The following is a 17455-nucleotide window of genomic DNA, read 5'->3' as shown; positions in this document are numbered from 1 at the left end:
TTAGTCGGCGTTTTTTTTCAAATGCTTTGAAGGTTAAATTTGAATTATCGAAAGTTCATTACCGCAATTTTCAATCACTTACTACTTTACAAGCCGAACCTTTAGGCAACTCTGCAATCGCAATTCGAAGTATTGTGATAAGAGTTCGCTTTTATAGTTTTATGAAGTTCAACTTTCAAAACTACGCAAAATATTGAAAATAAACCACGAGGAAAAGTTATGAAAGTTTGTTTTATTGTGCTTCAGTTTTCATAAAATATGTCAGTTCTAATTCGTAAAGGTTTGCAAGTTCACGATTTCTGTAAATTAACCCTGAATGTGGTGAAGATTACTCAAGTCAATTACACAAAGTAAGAACAATAATGCGACTATTTCACCATTATTTTTATTCTAGAAATATCTGTTCTGCATTGAATTGATATTGAACTCTCTGCGTTTGAGTATCAAATCTGTTATTCTGACCGATGAATTTGTTATATTTCTGTCTTACTGATGAATTTCACCATTTCAGGCTTGCTGAAGTTGGTCGGTTAGATACTCCGAAGCTCCAAGGAAAGTATGACACCGGTCAATTATTTCTTCATCGAGTATTTGGATACAGAGGAGTGATTTTATTTCCATGGCTTGCTCGTGTTTACGACAGAGATATACCAAATAAAATAAGCAGGTCAGTATTCCTTGATATAAATTTAACCTTGAATCAGAAACGTACCTAATAACATGAAGTGCTTGTCGCAGTGATGAAGATACCGTCGTAAAGGAAGTCAAAGGGAAAATTCATACGTTTTATCAAGGCTTGATCGATTCGAGGGATTGTCCGTTTATTGTAAGTGGTTCGTGAATGAAATACGATGTCCTAAACAATTATACATAACATACTGAATATGAAAATTTACATGTTGCAGAGAGCCCAAACCGAAGCAGTCACATTTTTAGGAACTCAAGACAGTAATCGCAGTTTGTATGCTATACCTGGATTAGATTATGTAGCGCATGAAGATATTTTACCTTATACTACCACCGAAAAACACCCATTACAGCATGAATTATTCGATAAATTTTTAATGTATTATCCAGAAAAAGGTAACGACTATTTCATACGAATTGTAACGTATTATCAGCATACTCAATTTTTGATTTTTCTTTCCTGTTTCAAGATCCACCATTTGGCGCTCAGGAAACTCTCAGAGCATGGCAAAAGAAAAACCATCCTTGGTTAGAATTATCAGACGTACACAAGGAGACTACTGAAAATGTTCGAATTACCGTCATACCATTTTACATGGGTTGTCGCGAGTCTCAAAACTCATCTACATATTGGGTACGATACAGAAGTAAAATCTTTTAATCAACATTGATGTATCATATTTTAATCGGTTACTTCATTTCAGTGGCGATATTGCATCCGTTTGGAAAACTTAGGAGATCTAGCGGTACAGCTTAGAGAAAGGCATTGGCGTATATTCAGCCTTTCCGGTACCTTGGAAACAGTACGAGGTCGAGGAGTCGTCGGTCAGGAACCAGTTTTATCGAAAACTCTGCCAGCATTTCAATACAGTAGTCATGTCAGTTTACAAGCACCGAGTGGGCATATGTGGTAAGTGTTGTTATGGAAATATTTTGACTGTAAAGCGCGATATTTTTATTGGACTTTTTTTTTTACTGACCATTAGGGGAACCTTTAGAATGGAGAGGGAAGATGGATACACATTTGACTGCAGAATTCCTCCGTTTTCGTTGGAGAGTAAAACCGACGACAGTTCCCAACCTCCTACCGTGAAGTAGGTCTGGTAAAGAAATTAAGTTGAAAAAAGGATGCAATATTGATTTTTCTCGCGAGTTTGCCCAGTATGATGTTATATGTATATTAGAACTTTTAATTAAACTTACTTAGGTATCCTTAAGAAAGTTTCATTTAAGAGTTAATTCTTAACGAACGTTGTTATGCGCGATGTATTCTATAAATGTATGAGATTTTTTTACGCTACATATTGAAGTTTTTTTCTTTTTTATAAAATGTATCTCATTAAGTTAGAAGCATTCATGTGATTTTTTATTATAATTTTCTTTCTCTCTTTTTTTTATTTCATTGAATAAGTGTATTGAATTAACCAACGTGACAATATTAGTTCAGCATGAAACCGAGATGCTGCTGTGCGTATTTTGATGCGAATTAGATGTATTTGCACTTTCATGTTATTATCATAAGCGATGTTTTAAGTTCAATAAACTTTATACCTTAACCTTGCTGGGATTGGTATTAATGACAGTTCGGTATCAAAAGATGGCTTGTTTTGTTATGTAAAAATAATAACAATGAAGTTCGTAATTCTTTTGTCAATTATGTTCGACAAATCTTCATGGTTTAATAAGGTTTGGCTGCTGGATTTTTTGATACATCATGTCAGTATCTTAGTCGATTTAAAATATTACTCAAGTGCACGTATCTTTGAAACCGGATTTTTCTATGCGACATTTCAGTTCATTAATCGTATGAAATATTAACCGAGCGCGAATAACTTCGCAGTCGCGATTTAAAAATGAAGATTTTATGCCTATCGTTGATTCTGTGTTCGGCGTGTTTTATTTCATGTGAAGATGCCGACGGTAAGAATCTCCATAATGTTTTGCAAAATATCCGGAATAGTACTCAACTTTTGAATAATCGATTAACCGGAATGAAGAAAAATCTAACCGCTTTGAACCGTATCAAAAATCAAGTTAATAAGATAATGGATGGTAATGTTAATAAAAGTGGCGTTAAAAATAAAACTCAAAATGTGATAGATAATAAAATGAAAAACATCACTCGGGCAGATAATTTAAAAATAACTGCCAGTAAAACAAACGGTACCAGAATCAAACGGAGAGTGACTGCCAGAGAAAATTTAGACGATTTGTACCCAACTTTATCGATACGATCGGTGAATATAAACTTGGATTGGTTCAATTTTGCAAAAAATTCCAACATCACCCAAATTGGAACAGCTTTCGTGCTGTACGATGGAAAAAACCTTATATCGCACGTAATGAATGTTGGTAATTTCGGAAATTATTATACAATTTCGAGCCTAGAACAAGATCGTATTTATAAAGGCGAAATTAAATTACTGACTGAGAAAGATGAAGTCAAGAATTTTATACGAAAACAATCCGACGGTAAAAATATCGAAGAATTTGAGCTCACTACGCCTTTTATTGTATCAGGTAACATTTTTTTACGTACCTAAATTTTTCAAAAATATTTCGGAGAACTCATGCCTATAATTGAAATATTCTCACTGTTTTAGATGATGAAGTGAAAAATATCTTAGAAACGAGAGAATTGCTCGAAAAGAAATTTAAACAATACCCACATAATCTCAAAGTGAATTACATCGATATTAAATTAATGTTTCCAAAATTGGAAAAACTTGGATACACCATAGAAATTTCTAGGTATTACACTGAAGGAAATAATTCAGTACTATCAGCACCCGAGCAAACAATCGAATTACTACCTCCAGTGAAATACGTCATTTTATCGGATCAATTGCCCCATGAATTACTTCGAGTGTCCTTGAAAAATGTCCGAGAAAACGAAGACGATGGGGATATTTATTTCACTACTGTTAACACAATTAATATATTTACCGGAAGCGTGTATAAAATGGGACTTACTAATTTTAGTAGGTCATTGGACCTTATTTTGAAACCTTTCCAAAGGAATAAGCACAATAACGCTTCAAGTTCTCTGGCTGGTTATAAAGGTAGGTACCTCGGAGAGAATATTATCTTATCTAAGCAATTATTTTGCACTGGGGAGTGAGTATAGGAGTAGATATTACCTGCTTGCTTCACTACTTATCTCTAGGTACCTATCTATTTAACGTACTTACTTATTCATTTCCTTAATTTTAGGGTTTCATCGAACGGAAACTGTAAAATGTTATTCAGAAGATGACGTTTACGATGGATACCCTTGTGACAACTCAGATACTTGTATTCCTCTTGATTGGGTTTGTGACGGAGAAACAGATTGTAGAGGTGAATTATGAATGGCATTGAATTCCTTTGAAATTCAACCTCGTCTGCTACCGGTCAACTCACTGATAAGTTGCTGAATTTGTTTTGAACTCAAATAGGTCGCGATGACGAGTTACGCTGTGATAAGCATACCAATTATGATAATGATTATTACTATCGAGGTAATTGTCGCAAATACGAATTTCGCTGTCGTTCTAAGGGTCAATCGGTTTGTCTGCCTAATTCGTGGTTATGTGACGGACGACGAGATTGTCAAGATGGGTAAACTATTTTCCTTTCAACACCACTAAGTATATAAAATAAGTCTAGGTACTAATTGTTTCATAATTTGCTCACTGTAGTGTAGGTATTCTTATCATCACGATGCTCAATTGGCAAACGTAATTAAACCGAATTTTGGTGTTTATTTTGATTAGGTGGGACGAAGATGATGACAACTGCTATGAATCTTTCAAACAACTCAGACCAGGTTATACAAACCGTAAAGATTATTATAATTCCAAATCTTGCGGTCGGAACTATTTCCGTTGCTGGGATGGAAAGGATTGCGTAGCTCTACGTGACGTTTGCGATGGAGAAGATGATTGCTCAGATGGTTCAGACGAAAATATTTGCGAAAATTGGAGTAGATATTGCGATTCGAATTCAGAATTCAGAGTAAGCAACGTTTTGTATACCTACCTACTACTTACACTCGATTATGAGCACCTTTACAGTCGTGCGCGTAAAACTTTCCTATGCCTACCTTAATCACTTTCCTTGATAGTAACCAATCAAACTTATTCACCTGTGTTTTGTATGGTAGTGCTATAAATCAGCAAAACCGTCTACTTCGTCATCATCGTCGTTATTCAGTCGTAGCTGCATTCCAAGATCCTGGGTTTGCGATGACCAAGAAGATTGTCCAGATGGAGAAGATGAGTCGTACAAAATATGTAACAATTTTGGTAAATTCTCGATATCTTCAAGTATTTTTAAACCATTTGGAATAGGTTTTGAAATAAGCACAGGATTCAAGAAAAAATAAAAATAATGTATTAGAAGGTATTTACACCTTACAATAATTTAAAAACTCACAAACTTTTTTAAATCTTAAATTTAGCGTTTACCTAAATAATAAATGTATTATTTACATCATGCAAGTGATTACCTAATTTAAAAAAAACAAAAAACAAAACTTTCATCAATTTCATTAATTATTTATACAATTTACTTAACCTGTTGCTGGATATGGCCCTAAAAACGGATTCGTACCAGAAACCTGTCCCAGTTGTTGTCCAGTTTGAAACATGTTGGCCATATTACCCGGAGTTAATCCAGGCATTGGCATTACAAGTATGGAAAATCCTCCCATAATTAACGTAGGTGTTTGAGATCCTTGTCCATTGGATGAATATCCATTAGGGAGTCCGAATGGTAATTCCGGTATAGATGGTGGTTTAATCGTGCTGGTGGGTGGATTTGAAGATGACCCTTTCAACATTTCAAATGGCGTTTCCGTATTTCTGGAATCTTCGTATATCAAGGGTTTATAGCCATCTACGTTGTTACTTTGACTGAAATAGTTCTCAGTTGTAGTTGAATGAGCTGTATTTGAATTATCTGCTAGGTTTTCGTAGTAGTTTTTCTCTAGCGTTTGTTCGATTGGCATTTGAATTTGAAACCCTTTCATGGGAAGTTCGTTAAGAGAAGTTGAAATTTGGTAAGGAGTTTCCAATGTGTAGCTTTCTTCGAGTAATTCATCGTTAATTAACTGATTCAAATCTTTCTGCAATAAGTTTCGTGTTGATTTTGCCTCCTGAATGAAAAATAACATGCGTTAAAATGGAAATACGAACACGATTAAGTAGGTACCTAGGTATATTATTTTAAAACTCGATTAATTGTAATAAGTACCTAAGCAAAAACAGGCGAAATGTCAATTTTTTTTAAAAATGTAAAAAAGGTAAATTCAATGAGCGAGGAACTACGTATAAGAAACATGAATTAAAATTGATATGAAAACGATAACGTTATTTTTACACGCGGAAAACGATGTTGGAGGTGTTGCGTTGTGCCATATTAAAGGGAAACATAATCTTGATTTTAGTTATTTTTATACACACGTACGTGCTGCTTGCATAAAAACATCAACAATAATTTTTAAATTACAGGCGAATTCCAATGGATAAGTAATTTGAGTACTGTGAGTGGTTCTCAAAGTGGTGTTTTTCCAAGTAAAAAATTCTGTTTTTTTAAACTTTATTTTTTTATGAGATTTCGATTTGGTTTTTACCTCCATATAATTATGAAATTCAAAACACGTTCACAACAGAATATTTTTTACATGATGTTGGAAACTATGTACCTACTACCTACCTGTTTGAAAAACAAAAGGGAATCATGATTAACGACTGGGAACCTCCTCTTGAGGTGTCTACCTTCGATTTGCACGGGAGCGAGATTTTTGGAAAGAGCATGTTTTGGAACCTGCATAACCAAAATTTCAGCTGCACAAATGGATTTTTTGATTTTTGGTGATTTATGCCTATTAAAAAAACGCGTATCTACTAATTTAGTGAAAATGATGGAAATTAGTCCTGAAACTAACTCTACTCCCCCAACTGAATTTCACCACTTCTCACAATTTTAAATTTCTCCAAAAGGCATGGAAATTAATGTAGGCTAGTAAATATCAAGTTGTGGCTCATTCTCGACTCGTTCAACAAATTTATCCATATTTGGTCAGATTTTAATTTTCCAGGCGGGCAACCCCGGGTTGAGTGCGTTTTTTTAACTAGATATTTTTAATGATAAGTGGAGAATGCTGGTCAAAAAAACGCACTCGAGGTGGGTGTGGGTGTCCATTTTTAGCTGGAGAAATTCAAAAATTCTGGAGAAATCGAAAATCTCGCTGGATGTCTAGAATGGCTAGATACATTTATTTTTTACTAAATAAGAAATAAGTATGAATAGAAAATTAAAATAGATGAGTTATCAAAAATGGTCAATTTTGAATTTTCAAAAATTTGTCAAAAATCGAAGAATTAATTAATTAGGATCGCTGAAACTTTGGTTATGAGGGTCTCAGACCATGTTCTCTTCAAAACTCGCGATCCCATTTAAATCGAATGCGGACCCTTCGAGAGATCTGTTGTAAGTATTGTTGAAACAGACCTTTAACAGACAAAATCATTTTTGCACAACCTTTTTTGCATGAATATAAATTTTGCCCCTTCAACTCTTAGGATTCGCAAACTAATTTACACGCGCTTTGATCTGCGCATCGCTAGGAAGATTAGGTAGGTAGCTAGGTACATATGGAACTTCACCGGAAACTGCCGGAAAGGATTATACGAATAGAACCTTCTGTAGATAAGTTGGTAGGTACTTCAGAAAAAAAACTCATATTGTAAGTATGACAACGTTATATTATTGCATAAAAAAACTACGATAAATGACCCTAAATGAATTTACACAGAACTTTGGATTCGTTGAGACATGTCATCAATAAATTTATCAGTCTGCCTATCAATTTTATCCTCAATTTTATGTATCCCATGACTGAATTCTTGCATCGCCATCTGCTGCATCTGTTGAGCAGCCTGCTGACCCATCTGAGAACCTGTCTCTTGCATTTGTTGAGCTGCTTGTTGACCCATCTGCATACCCGTTTGTTGCATTTGTTGCGCAGCTTGTTGGCCCATCTCCATACCCATTTGTTCTAAATTTTCTTGCGTGAAAGCGCTTTCTTTACTCGATTGCTCTTTATTATCAGCGCTCGATAAAGGCGTCTTATTTGTTCGAACAGATACAACCACAATATCATTCGGAAATATTTTAACACTAATTTTTACACACACGTTGGATGCGGTCAAGGAGTTTGATGGTACCTACATAGTACGTACCTACTCAAGTTAATAAAGCATCATCAACTTACCTGCAAGTTTCGTATATTTTCCGAATCGCCCGTGATGAATGCATGCGTTTTAATTTCTATAAAAAATCAACGTTGGATTTGAGATGAAATTGAACAACAAAAGAAAAAATTCAATGTCTTAATCTAAGCATATTGGAAAAATCATAACGAACCGTGAAAAATTTAACGGAAAATGAACTACAGGTACTCGTATGTTTATTACACAATGTAGGTATGGATAGGTAGGTAGGTACCTAAATTAAAAATTGCCAACATTTTGCAGAACATTATGATTAAGTCATATTCGTTTGCTAAAGAATATGACAATTGAGTTCTTTAACCGTGACATTACTTTTTTGTTTAACTGTAATACGTTGTTTTTGATTCTATTTTTAGGATATGATTTATTACACCCTACAGTTGAGTCTTTTTCATTTATTGTGAGTCTATTTCATATGATATTGATATACCTAAGATAGGTATTTATGAGGTATGGGTCACTGAACTGCAATAAGTATGTGGAATTACTTCAGTACTTAATACCTACACGAATCCGATTTAACTAAATAAATAGGTAGGTACAGATACAGGGTGGCCAGAAATATCGGGTACCCCTAAAAAAGTTTTCTAACTAAATACTTCGGTTGGTCACAGTGAATGATAATAATGATAACACATGATTGGTTGTTGGACTGGAGAGATAACATTCCACCAATCATATGCATCTATTTCACGTTGCCAACCTATATTTTTAATGAAAAACTTCCTTAGGGGTACCCGATATTTCTGGCCACTCTGTATCTAATAAGTACCTATTAAAATCCTAACTTGCAAAAAATTGACAATTAATTAAATAGAAAAAAAAAACTCATAATGGGTTCTCAAATACCAAGATAATATTATTATTTAGGCCTATATAGTATGTAGAAGCACATGGTCCGCCAACTCATAATATAAATCTAAGTAACTGAGGGAAAGACTAGGTAAGTTTTCCTCAAGGATTTAAGTACCTATTCGTGCATTTTAGTTTAAGAGCTACTAGGTAGTATTATTCTCTTAGATTAATGAAGTGTCAACAAATTTTACTTACCAATTATTAAAAATATTGAAATAAACTCAAAGTAAACCTTCATTTTTTGACATTAACTTATGTTAAAATTGTGGCTTGAGAAACAAGGTGCATACCTAGTGCTTTTTAAAAATCCATGATCCACGAATAGGTATCAGATTACCTAGTCGGACATTAAATGCCATGTGTCATTACCCTTATTTTTACAATTGTAAAATACGATAGAGTCAACTCGTAAATGGATTTTTCGTGAGAATTCTGTTATGGAAATTGTTTCCTATGATAAAAATGTAAATCTTTTGTGTACGAGCGTAAGTATGTACTTACTTGATCACTGTAGTACTGTTTTTCTGTTTTTATCATGAACCATGCATTAATGAATAATGAATGATTATTAGGTACTCGCTCGAGTGATTTTTTTCAGATCAGCTGTACTTACGATTGGTTTGGTAATGTTGATTAAGTAAATGAAGGAAATGAGCTTTAATTTTCATATCATTCTTCCCTCTTTTTTCTACCGATAGGCTAATGATTTTGAAAATTTCAGTTGGGGAACTTTTTCATATAAATAGAAGGTTTGAAATTGTGAAAAATCAGTCAGTTTGATTGTTTTGTAGGGAAAACAATTAAATAAGTAAGTGTCCTCGTGAAATTTATTCGCAAATGTTTTCTTTTACTATTCACTTATCAGAATTTTTCAGATTTTTTTTGAAAAATTATTTGTTTGAAATCTCTAAATTAGATTTTATACATTTCTGTATTTTTTCTGTTTTTGTTTCTTTTGCTTTTTTTTTCAAATTGAAAAATTTACCTACAAGGAATTCAAAACTTAGGTGTAGAAGGGGGGCAACACGAGCTTGTCACTAAGATTCTTTGTACCTTTTCCCGTTGAATTTTAAAGAAAGAATTTTCAAACCTATCTTTTTTTTCAGATAGGAAAATGGCGTTTTTTGGAAAAGTTGTTGCCATGATGCTGTTAGCTCATGCTATGGGTGAGTACCTATAATTTTTTATTTGTGTCCAAAACCATTTCCCCCTTCTGTTTTAACACACACACAAAAAAGAAAAAACAAATTTCTCAACCATTCCTTATTGATCCGTTCCAACAACAATTTAAAAAAACACTTTCATTAACCTCGCGTTTATTTATAGCGTTGCCGAAAATCCAACACAGAGCCGATGGTCCGTCAGGTTTGGATTTCACCCAATACTTCAATAGCGAAAAATTCCAAGAATACTTGAAAGAAAATCCATCAGCTCTGGATTACTTCAATCTCCAAGGTCAATCAACATCAAATAACGCCATCCAGTCCGATACCATGGAAGATTCGCAAGGCCAATCTCAATATCAGATCCCCAACTACCAAGATTACATGAAAAACTGCATGTCCGGAGGTTTCCCCTCTAGCGCAACTACATCGTCGAGCAGTTCCAGTAGCTCCTCTTCTTCAGCCGCCGGTGCCGCAGGAGCCGACTCTACCAAAGCTGAAAACAACGCTAACCCATTCGAACAATACAGCAGCCAATTTTCTCAGTATTACGAACCCTACACAAATCAGTACCAGTCTTTCGAGAAATGTAGAAAACAGTGGGAATCAGCCGTACCATCGAATGGTTACCAACCACCAAATGGTTTCCAACCACCTCAAGGATGGCAACCACCTCAGGGTTTCCAACCACCAAATGGTTTCCAACCACCTCAAGGATGGCAACCACCTCAGGGTTGGCAACCACCCAGTGGTTTTCAACCACCTCAAGGATTCTGGCCATCCTCCACTTCCTCCTCCTCCTCTTCTTCAGCAGGTTCGGCGTCTAGTTCATAAATATAGGTATTTGTAACATGTAATTTATTTTTTATTTCCTACCTATAACTTAACTGTCTATTACTATTTTGTAATTTATTTAAAATATAGTTTCGCAATTAAAATCGAAATAATTGTTCTATTTAATGAAAACGTGCATAGATTGAGTATTTTTCACAACATTCTTGAGAGGTAATAAGTAGGTACACCTGCTTAATATGATAAAATTATTGCATTCATGACTCGAAGTTGAGTTGAAACTTCCATTTTAATAAATTGAGTCTCCTATAATAATCCTTCCAAATTCTAAAAAATTTGGATGAAGACTGATGGAAATTTAATTCAAGAAATCTGTTAGAATAAATTTGAAAAAGGCAAAACAACACGTGTTCAGACTGAAAAGATGAACTTTCAATTATTATTAGTTTCGAGACCCAAACTAAACTAATGACCGATTCATTCGTCTATAAGTTTTTTTAAAAAAGCTCTAAATATTGAAAAAATTTATTTAAAATTACACAATAAAATATTTTGATTTTTTCACTTATTGTAAAAATTAAATTACACACACGAGCTTTTTACATACACGATTTTTAAATTAACATCTTATAAAATACAGAATATAATTTACGAAAACATAAAAAAATCATCAGCAAAAAAGAGAGAGAAAAAATCTCATACAAAATTAAAAACATGAAAAATAATTCCAATCGCGTGACAACACATCGCCATGGCTAATTTATCTAAATAAACTCAAAATCTTTGGTACTGTTAATGGCTTGCAAACGCATTCCGCTTTTGAGTTTGATTTTTCTCGTCTGAAAACACAAATGAAAATAATGAAAAAGGGCAAGTACCTAAGTGACAAATGAAAGGCGGAAATCGCAGATGCATCTCGCCTTTTGCAATGCAATCAACGTGGTAATAATTGTCCGTTTTGTAAGAATATCATTATACACGATAGAGTTGGTATAATGATTGAGAGAAGTAAAAAAAAAATGACCCATTGTAAAATCTCGTGTAAGATGGTGCGGTATTGATGTGTTTGTGATTGATGTTATACAGGTTGGTATCAATTGGAACATGTCCATTGTTGTTATCTTAATTAAAATGATGATGTGCATATCGCGAAATGTATTTTCGTTGTCAATAGGTTGGTGAGTAAACTAGATATGTATGTACAGTAGGTAAATATGTAGTAACTATATTGTGGTATGTATATGTAGGTAGGTACAGGTATGTAATAGGTAAGGTTTAAGTGTATGTACAAGTACCAACAGTTGTTGTCATTAAAGAAAATATAGATAGGTAGGTGGGAATACAAACATACAGAGATGTTATATTTACAACGGTACACTATCGATAATCAAATTAAAACAATTTAGAGAGAAAACATTTGCTTTTTACCGATGAAATATACTTATACCGCCACGGTCATACATGCGAAAATACGCTTACAGCAGCGGTACATAAAGTAAGTATCTGCCTAAGAAAAAAACAAAACGATTGTTTCCGGTTCAAGAAGAAAAACGTCGTCCGTAAGTTTTTATACGAGTGATTGACATTAAAGAGTAAAAAAGCCTATACCAATACAGTACATGGTACGCAACAGCGAATACAATTGTATTAAATATGTACCACCGTAAATATTGACAAACGTAACGTTTCATTTCTCTCCATCTCCTGCAGTCCTATTAGTTCAGTGGGTAAAAAAAATCCTGCTGGTTTGATATTTGTTTTTGACCGTGAAAACTGCAGATGATTCCGTTAGTGTTTTGAACAATATGAAAGATGGAAAGATGAGCGCAGTTCAACAGTTGAATTATAAAAAGAGATTAGAACATTGATTTCATTTTTGGATTGCGATGAATTTTTTCCATTGAATTTCACAGCTGTTGCTCCCTACACTAATTTATTAAAAGCAAGAGAAAAAAAGCATAGTTTTTGCAATCTTTTTCGGCTAAATCACATAAAACGACATTTCTAGTAGAACAACGACAAAAACAAAAACTATCATATTAGAAAACTGAAAGGTGGTCCTGTACTCAAAATTGAAACCAATTTAAAAATCAAAACCAATAGGTAATAGGCTCATAAGTAAATCAATAACTCTATGTACATCACTGCCTCGCATTTCGGGATTAGGCAAACAAACACACATTCGGACTCAAAATGGGTGCCTGCGTTACTGATGGAAAGAAAGGTTGGTTTTCGGAAGGACACTGACACCTTGTATGGGATTGACAGAAATTAAAAAAATTATTCAAAATTGGCAACATTTGAAAGCCGTGCAAAAGTGTCTATACCTACAAGTATACATACCTACTTATTTCATTTGAATAAAAATCCACGATTTTTGGAAAAATTTTTAAATATTTCATTTTTTTTTTCTTGGAAGGTTTTCATAATAAAAAATCCTTTTATGCTTACAGTTAGTATAAATAATCAGAGATGGTGTAAAATTTTCCATCTTTTATTCGAATTTCTTGATCAAAAAATGATATCAAAATATCAAAACGTTATAAGTTAAATGCTCCTATCTCAAAAGGCAGCATAAAATCACATTCATCATTTTTTCAAAAATACGCCCCGATGTCATGAATTAAGAACAAAAAAAAAGTTTAGTGGGGCATTGAGGATAAAATAACTACCCATTCATTTCAAGCCTCTTTTAATTACTCGAGGCATTACTTTGAAGTTGAACACCACTCTTTAGTCTCTAGTAGGTACATCCAGATTTTACTGTCTTTACCTATATGTGACCATCCGTCGCAAAAATCGAAAAATGTTTTTTCGCCTATTTTTGAGCCCTAAATGGTTTAGGGAACAAAAATCCGCGAAAAAAATTTTCGATTTTTTGCGACGGATGGTCGGTTTTATCGCATATTTTATTCATTTTTTATGGCTTTATTTATGAATTTAGGGGTTCGAATTGGAAGTTGAGGTACTGAAAGACACACCTCTAAATATTCAATTTCAATGACCACATTTCAGTCTTCTGCGTTCATTTGGGGTGCTTGAGGATGAGGGACAAAATTGATAACGACTCAAAAAAGCTCAAAAACACATTTTGAAAAGCGGAGTAGTTACCTTCTGAAAGTGCAGGCTGCAGGTATATGCCAAATTTCAGTTTTCATCCATTTAAAGTGAGGGGAATAGCATAAAATACCTCTACTCAAAAAATCTATAGATTATTCCTTCCTCACATTGTACATTATAATGCTGATTTTTGTCTGATTTTTTTGATGCCATTTGGCCTTTAGATTCTTTTTGATCAATTCCTTCTTCAACTTTTTATAAATGATTTTCACATTTTTCCTCTATCAATTCCTCAAAAAGTGGGCATGAGTGAAATTTGGGTCAAGGTCATCCAAATTAAAATGACTAAAATCCACCACAAAACCGAATTTGAGTAGATTTTTCTAATGAAGCATCGACTTTTTAATAGGGAGGAAAGGTATTAGATAAACCTAAAATGAAAATCGAGATCTGGTGCCATAAAACGGATTTTGTTTGAGATAAGCTGATAGAATGTAGGCAAGAGACTGGTTTGTTTTAGGGAAGGAGAGAACATACAAACTTAAATTGTGCTAAATATTGCGGAAAACTCACCAACGTGAATAGGTAAGTGTATCAAAAAATTGTGTTTTACCAAAAATTAAATACATTTTGAAAAATTTGAATGGAAATTACAAGAACTGTTGTAAGAGACCAATCGCGATTCACACTCCTGTGAATTTAATAGGTAGGTATGTTGAAAATTCTGCGTCAGATAGAAAAATTAGATTTTTTACTTTTTACCAAGGTGTATTATTAGAGGGTTTTTAATTGATTGACTGATTAATAATACACAACGTGATAAATTACTATCGGAAGATAACTCAACAAATTGGGGAAAAAATGAAAAATTGCCAATGCTACGTTTCAATTGACGTAAGAAAAAAAAGACCAAAAAAAGAAACCGGTTTCTTCTAGCACTCAACAACTTCCAAATTCAACATTCTAATTTAACTACCTATTTCAATTTTCATTACTGAAAACTCGTACCTATCCTAGTATTACCGTAATCTGTAACCTATAGCATCATCAATCTGTTCAAAATGTTAGATTCATGTACAATTTGCAGTATGAAATAAGAGGCTTTGGCAGTCAATTTGGAAAAACCTTTCAAACACTAAACCAAAATTACAAAGTCCTGCACTAAGTATAAAAATACCTACTGTACAACTTTTCAAAATTAGACTTGCCTATAATTAATTTCAACACTTTTTAAACGTTATTCAAGTGTCGGTTTCAGCCTTGAAGCAAAATACCCATTTCGCCATTGTTGAAATTTTTGCTAGAAATTTTATCGCGAGTTGGACGTTTAGTCAAGCACATAAATCACGAATCACGAGATGGAAAAAATTTCCAGCCATAATAAAGACGTCATTTTCGCGATACCTACGTTAGATGTTTAGGTAATTAATCGGCAGACGTTTGATTCGACGAACGAACAAAATAGCTTATTCGATTTTGACGAATGACTCGATAATTTAGAATGATTTTATGGTAGGTACCTTACCCACGTAATAAAAAGCTAAAATTGTTAATTAGTCGTAAAATAATCACCATTAGAAAGTTTACGAGACGTTTAAGATTACCTATCGTTCGATTAATATGCCTATAAATTAATGAAAGGAAAAAAATTACAATAAAATAAATAGCTAGGTAGATACATCTTAATCGGTAATATTTACAAATGAGAAATAAATAAAATCGATTTCGCTATTGTAATAAGTCATAGGTACGTGTGTGATATAGTTACTTGAGAATTGAACAAGTCCAGAGTTATCGAGTAGATAGGTCTCTAGAGGTACGTAATACGTAGGTAGGTAGGTAGGTAGGTAGGTAGAGGTACGTATCTTCACATAGAGGTACCACAGTGAAACCGTATGTAAGTTGTAGAAGAGTTACGTGTATAGAAGTAACGAATTGATAAAGTCTCTTTCGGCGTTGACTGTCGTACGTTAACGCAAGTAATAGGTTGGTAATTTTCGTAGATAGATAGGTTGTGAAGTTATCATAATGAAGTACACGTTTTGGAAGGTTCACATGAAAATTCATATTACCATTTGATTACATAGGTAGGTAGATAGGTAATTACACCGCCATCATAGCAAACTAAATCACTACCACTTACTGAATGGTACTTTTCGTCCGATCCATCTTCGTTTAATCATATCGGCTCCTTTTTCAGCGATCATAATTACGGGCGCGTTGGTGTTACCGGAAGTAACGGCAGGCATAATCGAAGCATCGATTACTCTCAATTTATCGATACCGTGAACCTTCAATTCGGGATCGACGACTGCAAGAGGATCACCGGCTGGTCCCATGCGACAACTACCAGCTTGATGGTTCTCCGGGCCGGTCAGTTTTCTTACGGCACATTCCCAATACGAATCACAGCCAAAAGTCAAGTTCTCGCAACCTTTTACGGGAGTCTTATCTAACTGGAAGCCGTATTTCTTTAAAGCGTTCGTTTCGGTTAATTGGATGGCGATTTTGATACCTTCGACTAATCTGGTAACGTCATCGGGATGAGTAAGGTATTTCGGGTAGATCAAAGGATGAGACAACGGATTGTTATCTTTCAGTTTTAGGTATCCTCTACTCTTGGGATGCAGCACGGCTGGAATGATGTCTATACCTCTTAGACCCTTTTCTCCAGAGTCTGCTATTTTCTCACCGACTTGTCCGGTTTGCGCACAATTTGCCAGATAACCTCCGAAGAAGTACTGTACATCGGGATGATCTAACGAAGGATTGGCTAATTTAGTATTGACAAAGCCGGTTACTTCGGAGATACCAGTACCGGACATGAGACCGTCGCGGAACAGCAGATATTCCATGGCTGTGGCCCAGTTCAAAGGCGCGGTTGAGGAATCATTGATGAAGAATTTAACGAAGAAGGCTACATGATTGTGGAGATTACGACCGACTCCGGGTAAATGATGAACCAATGGTACGTTGACTTGGCGTAAATCTTCTTTGGGACCGACACCGGAGAGTAACAGAAGCTGAGGGCTGTTGACAGCTCCGCCACTGATGATCACTTCGTTTTTGGCCAGCACTCGTTGGGTGTAACCGTTAATGAACATTTCAACGCCGTAGGCAGATTTGGTTTTCGGATCGATGAGTACTTTGGTGGCGGTCGTGTTGAGCAAAATGTGTAAATTAGGTCTGTCTTTAGCAGGACGAAGGAACGCTTTGGCCGTACTCAGTCTAGATCCGTTTCTCGAAGTTGTTTGAGCGATGGCGAATCCGGTGTGGAATTTACCGTTGAGATCGATGTTCCGGTAACCTAATTCGCTTCCGGCTTGGACAATGGCATGCGATAATGGCGGATGGTAAGGGAATTGAGTTACTGTAAGAGGACCTCCAACGCCGTGGAATCCTGGGTCCATGATGTTCGCTTGCAGATTGTCTTCAGACTTTAAAAAGTAAGGCAATACTTCTTGGTAACTCCATCCGTAATTGCCTTGCTTGGCCCAATTATCGAAGTCCAGTTTACTGCCTCGAATGTACATCATACCGTTCATTACACTCGTACCGCCTAAAACCTGCGACAAAAGAATCATAGAAAAGCATTATTACGTAATAAAGTGAATGGTTCAG

The 17455-nt window shown here is 34.8% G+C and overlaps 5 protein-coding genes across 9 annotated transcripts in view; 3 read left to right on the top strand and 2 right to left on the bottom strand.

The window, feature by feature from the left end:
- Positions 1 to 129: 129 nt before the first annotated feature.
- Positions 130 to 2075, top strand: POLDIP2 (DNA polymerase delta interacting protein 2). Its single transcript, XM_065345639.1, has 7 exons — positions 130 to 350; positions 512 to 667; positions 739 to 826; positions 906 to 1083; positions 1158 to 1321; positions 1392 to 1597; positions 1674 to 2075. The coding sequence occupies exons 1-7, from the start codon at positions 259 to 261 to the stop codon at positions 1783 to 1785; spliced, it is 996 nt and encodes a 331-aa protein (XP_065201711.1). The 5' UTR covers positions 130 to 258; the 3' UTR covers positions 1786 to 2075.
- A 143-nt stretch (positions 2076 to 2218) lies between these two features.
- On the top strand, positions 2219 to 5163 carry LOC135832400 (uncharacterized). Its single transcript, XM_065345635.1, has 6 exons — positions 2219 to 3207; positions 3291 to 3749; positions 3901 to 4026; positions 4125 to 4287; positions 4443 to 4683; positions 4832 to 5163. The coding sequence occupies exons 1-6, from the start codon at positions 2541 to 2543 to the stop codon at positions 5051 to 5053; spliced, it is 1878 nt and encodes a 625-aa protein (XP_065201707.1). The 5' UTR covers positions 2219 to 2540; the 3' UTR covers positions 5054 to 5163.
- Positions 5164 to 5184: 21 nt separating this feature from the next.
- Positions 5185 to 9299, bottom strand: LOC135832406 (uncharacterized). Of its 2 annotated transcripts, none has more exons than XM_065345642.1 (3): positions 9015 to 9292; positions 7946 to 8001; positions 5185 to 5824 (listed from the first exon to the last, which is right to left on the bottom strand). In XM_065345642.1, exons 1-3 carry the CDS (start codon positions 9055 to 9057, stop codon positions 5240 to 5242), a joined length of 684 nt encoding a protein of 227 aa, XP_065201714.1. In that variant the 5' UTR covers positions 9058 to 9292; the 3' UTR covers positions 5185 to 5239. The 2 variants fall into 2 exon arrangements, with proteins under 2 accessions (XP_065201714.1, XP_065201715.1); XM_065345643.1 differs by lacking the exon at positions 5185 to 5824 and adding an exon at positions 7416 to 7799 and having other exon boundaries at positions 9015 to 9299.
- A 257-nt stretch (positions 9300 to 9556) lies between these two features.
- LOC135832405 (uncharacterized protein DDB_G0271670-like) lies at positions 9557 to 10929 on the top strand. The gene is made up of 3 exons (XM_065345641.1): positions 9557 to 9627; positions 9926 to 9985; positions 10146 to 10929. Exons 2-3 carry the CDS (start codon positions 9934 to 9936, stop codon positions 10814 to 10816), a joined length of 723 nt encoding a protein of 240 aa, XP_065201713.1. The 5' UTR covers positions 9557 to 9627; positions 9926 to 9933; the 3' UTR covers positions 10817 to 10929.
- A 354-nt stretch (positions 10930 to 11283) lies between these two features.
- The window catches only part of Gld (Glucose dehydrogenase), a 32195-nt gene continuing 26023 nt past the window's right edge, over positions 11284 to 17455 (bottom strand). For all 4 annotated transcript variants that reach the window (XM_065345634.1, XM_065345632.1, XM_065345633.1 and 1 more), the window contains exons 4-5: positions 15978 to 17400; positions 11284 to 11613 (exon numbers count right to left, since the gene is read on the bottom strand). In XM_065345634.1, coding sequence (XP_065201706.1) covers positions 11567 to 11613; positions 15978 to 17400 — 1470 coding nt within the window. In that variant the 3' untranslated portion in view covers positions 11284 to 11566. The remainder of the gene's footprint in view (positions 11614 to 15977; positions 17401 to 17455) is intronic.

Source organism: Planococcus citri, chromosome 1 (assembly GCF_950023065.1).
Source record: "Planococcus citri chromosome 1, ihPlaCitr1.1, whole genome shotgun sequence".
Taxonomy (NCBI): domain Eukaryota; kingdom Metazoa; phylum Arthropoda; class Insecta; order Hemiptera; family Pseudococcidae; genus Planococcus; species Planococcus citri.
Note: the sequence above shows the minus strand (reverse complement) of the source record. Positions and strands in the feature narration are given on the sequence as shown.